At 29.5% G+C, this 7,493-nt stretch overlaps 1 protein-coding gene across 1 annotated transcript; it reads left to right on the top strand.

The window, feature by feature from the left end:
• The first annotated feature begins 5,480 nt into the window (after nt 1-5,480).
• On the top strand, nt 5,481-6,306 carry LOC123296571. Its single transcript, XM_044878101.1, has one exon. It carries the CDS (start codon nt 5,644-5,646, stop codon nt 6,304-6,306), a length of 663 nt encoding a protein of 220 aa, XP_044734036.1. The 5' UTR covers nt 5,481-5,643.
• Nucleotides 6,307-7,493: the final 1,187 nt, after the last annotated feature.

Below are 7,493 nucleotides of genomic sequence, written 5' to 3'. Positions count from 1 at the left end.
TTTAAATAATAACAACCAAAATTTGCATCAAATATATGATTTTAGGGGTGTTGAATTTCCTATGAAAATAAAAGATATCCCCAAAATTGAAAAAAACAATGACTTTTCGGTAAATGTTTATGGGTTATCAGATTCGGGTCTTGTAAATGGTCCATTATATTTTACTAGAGGGAAGAAAGAGAAACATATAAATTTATTAATGATCAGTGATGATACTAAATTTCATTATTGTTTAATTACAAATTTATCAAATCTCAAAAGTCAAATCATGGGAGGGCAAAAATCTTCTGTGATAGATGCCTTCAGCATTTCAATGAGAGACAAAAATATAATGAACATTTAGAATTATGTGAAAACATTAACAATGTAAAGATTATTTTTCCATCAGAAAAAGAATCCAAACTGAAATTTAAAAATTATAACCGCAAATTGGCTGTTTCCTTTGTTATTTACAGTGATTTTGAATGTTTTCTTCCTAAAGCGAGGGAAGATAACAATAATTCAAATACCACATATTTCCAACATCATGTAGCATACTCCGTGGCTATCCAGGTTGTTTGTTCTTATGACGTGAGGAAAAATTCTTATTATTCATACACTGGTCGGGATGCACCAAAATGGTTTATTGATAAATTAAAAGAGATTCTAGATGAAATAGAAATAATATATAAAACCATAGAACCTATTCACATGACACTGGAAGATGAAATATCTTTCCATTCATCTACAGCTTGTCATATCTGTGAAAAACCTTTTCTAGAAGGTCAAGTTAAGGTTCGTGATCATTGCCATCTAAATTCCACAACAGTGAATCCTTTATCAAATTACCGTGGTGCAGCCCATGAGGGGTGCAATCTTAATTTCACTCTTCCAAATTTTGTTCCAGTAATATTTCATAATGGTTCGCGATATGATTTTAATTTATTTATTCGCGAACTCGGCTATGATGATGGAGAAATTAGAGCCATCCCCATAAACAGTGAACGCTACATCTCTTTTTCTAAAAAATTGAATTCGTTATATGTCAGGTTTATAGATTCTTGTAGATTTATGCAAAGCACGCTTGATAGTCTAGTAAAAAATTTAGATGATAATCAATTTCATATTCTTGAAAATGAATTCGGGAAAGCTCATCCACATTTAGGCTTATTAAAGCAAAAAGGAATTTTCCCATATGATTATATTACTGGTTGGGATAAGTTGGAAGAGAACAGTTTGCCAGATAAAAAGGAATTTTATAATCAACTCACGGATAGTGATATATCTGATGAATAATGTGAGCATTCGAAAAATGTTTGGGAAAAATTTAACATAAAAACTTTGGGTGAATATGCTGATCTCTATTTAAAATGTGATTTATTACTTTTAACATGTGTTTTTGGAAATTTTCGTAAAATTTGTCAATCAACATATTCCTTAGATCCTTGTTATTACTATACAATCCCTGGGTTAACATTTGACGCAATGTTAAAAGTTACTCAGGTAGAGCTGGATTTAATAACAGATATCAATATTCTAAATTTTGTGGAGAATTCTATTCGCGGCGGATTAACCATTGCAGTAAAAAGATATGCTGAAAGTAATAATCCCTACATGCAAAATTATAATCCTAATTTACCGGAAAGTTATATTGTTTATTTGGATGCAAATAATCTCTATGGATTAGCCATGTCTCAACCTCTTCCATTATGTGATTTTAAATTTCTATCTCCTCAAGAAATACAGGATTTTAATATTGAAACAGATGTTAATGGAGAGTATGGCTATTTACTAGAGGTTGACATTAACTTTCCACAAGAATTACATGAGGCACATAACGACTTCCCCTTTTTACCAGAACATCGGGTAATAAATAAACAAAAAAAATTGGTAACAACTTTTTACAATAAACAAAAATATATTTTACATCTAAAAAATTTGCAACAAGCTTTAAAATATGGATTAGAATTAACAGCCAGACACAGAATCTTGCGTTTTCGCCAATCATTGTGGTTGAAAAAGTATAAAGATTTGAATACAGAGAAGAGGATGAATGCAAGAAATTCATTTGAAAAAGATTTCTTCAAACTCATGAATAATGCAATGTTTGGCAAAACAATGGAATCTGTGCGTAAAAGAAAAAAGTGTAAATTGGTTGCAAAATATGAGGGAAAAAATGGGGTTCGTAATTTGATTTGTTCTCCATATTGTAAAAAATTTACAGTTATTGGAGATAATTTGATTGTAATTGAATTAAAACAATCTGAAATAAAAAGTGATAAACCACTTATAGTAGGTGCATGTACTCTTGAACAATCCAAATATCCAATGTTTGAATTCCATCATGGGGGTATGGCTAAATGGAGTAAAAACATTGAGCTTATGTATTCAGATACTGATAGCTTTGTTTATCATATAATTATTCAAGACCCTCAAAATGAGAAAAACATTTATGAAATAATTCGGGAACATATTGATTTGTTCGATACATCAGATTACCCTGAAAACAATATTTATAATATACCGAGAGCCAATAAGAAAGTTTTAAGCTGTTTTAAAGATGAAACTAATGGTGAAATAATAAGTCACTTTTGCTGTCTAAAAGCAAAAATGTATTCCTTTAAGACTGAGTCAAGTGATGCTGTAAAAAAGGCTAAAGGTGTTGTCAAGTCCTCCTTAAAAAAATATCTTTTGAAGATTATGTAAATACTCTGTTTGACGAGGAAGGTAATGCTATGTATAGTCATATGTATACAATTCAGTCTAAGAAATTTAAACTATATACAATAAAGCAGATTAAAAAAACTCTATCTTCAGAGGATGATAAGCGTGTGGTTTTAGAAAATAAAATTAACACATTAGCTTTAGGTCATAAGGAGATAAATAATTTGTAATATATATTTGTAAATAATTTGTAATATATATTTGTAAATAAAACACCTAATTAAAAAAAATATTTTATTTATTTATACCGACATTTCATTTTGTTATAATAAATCCTTTTGAGGTATCCATTGAGAATCCTTGAACCCCAACCATTTTACAAGCACCATATTTTTCCTCCTTTTTAAAATTTTTTCAACTAAATATATATCTGGATAATTTGTTTTCAATAATTCATGTTGGTAGAATGATCCTAATATTGGATTTCCTTTCAAGTCTTCCAATAGATATGTATATGGATGTGATTATTGTACTTTTGTAATCTTGAAAACTTCCATTGTCCAATTTGGCGTGTATTTCTTTTCAAATATATGTTTGTATTTGGATATGCGTACAAAATCACCAACAGAAAAATTTTTTTTTTCATTTTTTTGCTTGGATGGTTGATTATTATAAGCAGTTTTTAATAATTCCTCCTCATGGGCTTTAGTAACTTCACTTGGTTTCATAGCTATTGTCCGATGTGTTTTATTGTTATAAACCGCAACCATTTTTTGAAGAATATCAACCCACTTGTATGATCCATTAAGTGAAAATTGTTTATATAACATATTTTTCAATGTTCTATTGAAACGTTCTATAATTGCACATTTTTTTGTAGAATAACTTGGATAAATATTAATTTTATACTCTTTCATTAACTTCAGAAAATGTGAATTGAAGAATTCTTTCCCTTGATCAATATGCAGATTCTTAGGTGGTGTAGTTCTTTCCAATATTTTTTCAAATGCATTTGTTACCTCTTTCCCAGTTTTTGTTTTCAGAGGTTCACAATAAGCAAATTTAGAAAAACAATTGATTACAGTAAGTATATATTTATAGCCCTTATTTTCTTTGGAATAATTTGTTATTTCTACTAAATCAGCTTCAAATAAATCATCTATTCCAAATAGTTTATATTTACGTCTAGGAAAGTTTACTCTAGCAGGTTTATGAATTTCATTTACAATTTCAGATTTTTCCATTATACACTGATTAAATGCAATGCTAATTATAATTTTATACAATAAATTAACAATTAATATTAAAAATATTGCATATGAAGCATATGTATTCACGTTGACATTCATTCTGATAATAATTTAACCGTTAACGATTTGTTTTATAAATAGAGAAAAATTAAGCTATAATACCACGCCCTCTCAATTCTGATAAAATGCTTATTATCTCATTTTCTAAGCCTAAATTTCCAGCGAGCTTTTCCGAATTTAAAAGCTTAAGACGTTATATTAATTTATTTGGATCAGTGTAATAAATTACTTTTGGCTTATGCAAGCTACGGTATGATATCCCCTCGCCTTCATGAAACAATTTTGAAATAATATCACGATATTTATTACTTCGTTCACCAGAAATTTGACCATTGCTCTTAAATTTTTTACGATGTACATTTGTTAGCTGAAGTATATGTTTATATGTTTCTAGATCTGCTTCATCATAATTTTGAGATTTTTTCTTGAATAATAATTCACAAAGCCCTTCAGTTAGCTGAAACATTTTTCCGTTAAGCTTCATATAGTCATTTTGAAAATCAACACTTGAATTTCCTATTTTCCAATCATCTTTCTCTCTACTAACACCAAAAATGTATTTTTTATCTGTTGAATATAAATATTTTTGCATATATTTAAGTACATTGGGACCATATTTTGCTTCTAATGATGAGTCATCCTCTTTTTTAATGTCTAATATTTCTCTTTCATTTTTTATTTCATCTTTGATTAAAGGAGCTTTGGTTATTTTTTCAGATAACTCCTAAATCGGTTGTATAATGGGTTTGTATAGTGTTTGTAAATTTTGTTCCAATCTCTGCTCGCCACGTTTCAATAATAAATATTTGGCTCTTATATTTTTTCTGGCACTAATTATCCTGTGTTTAATTTGTCGCTCCTTTTCTATTTATTAATCCATTCTGAACAACTAACGATTTACATCTGATGCAGTTTAACCAACATCTTATGTATTTATAATTATATACTTATCAAACCCACACCTATATCGTCCATTATTTAATTCAGACTCCTTATCGATAACAATAAAACCATATTTATTCTTCCAGCATTCGCCACAAAGTGTACAAAATTTTTCAAAACTCATATCACCAATAACATGATTATCGAAAACATGTCTTAGATTCAATGTATCTTGTTTTAATAAAATAATCACATTACAATTGTCACGTAAATTTTGTTTATGTGCTGCAGAATATGTTTGAATAAGAAAAAACATATCCAATTTTTTATGTCTCCCTCTTGAGTAATAGTTTTTAATTACTTCTTGATCTGAATTAGCATTCACATCATCAAAAATCACTAACGAATTGGGTTTTACATCTTCAGATGTTGGAAATGATAATATATCATTAGTCATATACATAGTGATAGGCTTTAATGGTTTGATAACATCTTTCAACAATTTATATTTCGGTTGATCAATAGTTTTAGAATAAATGTATATATTTTCAAAGCTCACACCACGTTTTTCAAAAATATGTGATAACAAAATATTTGTTTTGCCTCCACCGCTAGGTCCTGCAATCAAAACTCTCAACTGATTTGGAAATAATTTTCCATGTCGCCTTCTTCCAGATTGGTTTTGCTCATCAAAATTCTCAACTTTTAATTTTGATGGTTGCTGCACGGTCTTCATGGTATAAATGTATAAAAGCGCCTCACAACAATCATTTTATATTATTCTCCATTGGTATGCGAGAGTGTATAGATGTTGCGCTATAAGGGAGGAGGTTTGCTTAATAAATTAATTAACAAATTACCATTTGAAGCTCATATTCCTGGTTATCAATATTGTGGGCCTGGTACCAAATTGCAAAAAAAATTAGAGAGAGGTGTTAGCGGCATTAACAAATTGGATGATTTTTGCAAATTTCATGATATTGCCTATGATACGTATACAGATATAAACAAGAGACACGAAGCAGATAAAATTTTAGCAGAACAAGCTTGGAGTAGAGTTAAAAGTAAAGACGCCACCTGGAGGGAAAAAGCTGCTGCCTGGGCTGTTACTAATATTATGAAGGGTAAAGTAAAAACTGGATCCGGTTTAAAAACAAAGAAAAAAACGAATGTTGAAACAAAAAAAGGAGGAAAGTTACTAATTGGTAAAAAGAAAATTGAAAAATCAAAGAAAAAGAGTAAAAGAATTATACCAACTAGAAAAATTGGAGGTGCTCTTCCATTAGCTCTAATCCCTGTAATTGCAGGTGCAGTGACAGCAGTATTAGGTGGCGTTAAAACTGTAAATGATATAAGAAATTCTAAAAAAGCATTAGAAGAAACTATACGTCACAATAAAAAATTGGAAGAATCAGCTGTTAAAGGGCGGGGTTTTTATTTAAGACCATATCAAAAGAAGAAGAAACCTTAAGATTACTACAGAAATTACCGATTCGAGCATTAACTGATTTAGAATTAGATAGTTTTGGTAAAAAATATATTAAACACTTTAGGGGTGTATACATGCGAAATACCCTACCAAAAAAACCTTTACAAAAAGAATGTGCCATAGTAAATCTTGCTAGTTCATCATCAAGAGGATCTCACTGGATTTACTTCTTCAAGAAAAACTCTAAAATATATTATTTTGATAGTTATGGAGATGTACCCCCACCACTTGAAATAATAACTTATCTAGGAAAAAATATTCTATATAACTATAACAGTTTTCAAAAAAGCGGATCAATTTGTGGACACCTTTGTCTAGCATTTTTACTATTTATTACAAATACTTAATATGGCCTACACATTATCCTTAAAAGGTAATCAATCGGAATTAAAGCAAAATTTTTTCCCTCCAATTCAGCTAGATGGTAATTATTCTTGCGGATTGGTGAGCTTCATTGCATTCAACACAATCCCAAACATTAGCGATTTCAACAACCATTTTAAATATGGTAGCACATCATATTATGTGCCTACAGGTACTTACGAAATGGATGCACTTATTAAACTACTTGAAGGAGAATTTCCCTCAATCAAGTTTACCGTAAACTTAAATACATACCAAATTGACATTAAAGGAAAATACACCATTCATTTCGAAGTAGAAAATACAATTGCAAAATTGCCTTTTTTCAAGATCAAAAACTTCCAATAATACACGAATCTCCAATAGTGGTAGAAAGTGGTTATCGCATTGTGGATATTCCTAGTGAAATAATATATTTACCTGTAAACACTAGGGAAATAACTCAGTTGATAGTCAACCTTGTAGATCAAGAGAATCGTCCTATAAATTTGAGAGGGGAAGAAATTCTTGTAAGATTACATCTAAGAAAAGATGATTAACTTTAATAATTCTAATAAATATCTAACTTCACCAAAAAAATGTATCATTAAGAAAAAAGTGGTTAAACGTGAAACACGGCTGTTGAAAGAAAACATAGATTATTTAAAATCAATTGGATTAAAAGTTTTAAAACAATGAATAACAACATTTTAAACTTATCAGAGAAGATGCATTTTGATAATGAAATAACATCAAAAGAGTTGATAAGTTATGCACCCTACAGCGGTAGTAGTTTATCACATGGAAGTAGTATACGAATTGGGATT

The sequence above is a fragment of the Chrysoperla carnea genome, chromosome 1, assembly GCF_905475395.1.
Source record: "Chrysoperla carnea chromosome 1, inChrCarn1.1, whole genome shotgun sequence".
Classification (NCBI taxonomy): domain Eukaryota; kingdom Metazoa; phylum Arthropoda; class Insecta; order Neuroptera; family Chrysopidae; genus Chrysoperla; species Chrysoperla carnea.
Note: the sequence above shows the minus strand (reverse complement) of the source record. Positions and strands in the feature narration are given on the sequence as shown.

Bases quoted from the DNA above. Each gene is read 5' to 3' on its own strand.
- LOC123296571 (XM_044878101.1), top strand. From the start codon at position 5,644: ATGTTGCGCTATAAGGGAGGAGGTTTGCTTAATAAATTAATTAACAAA.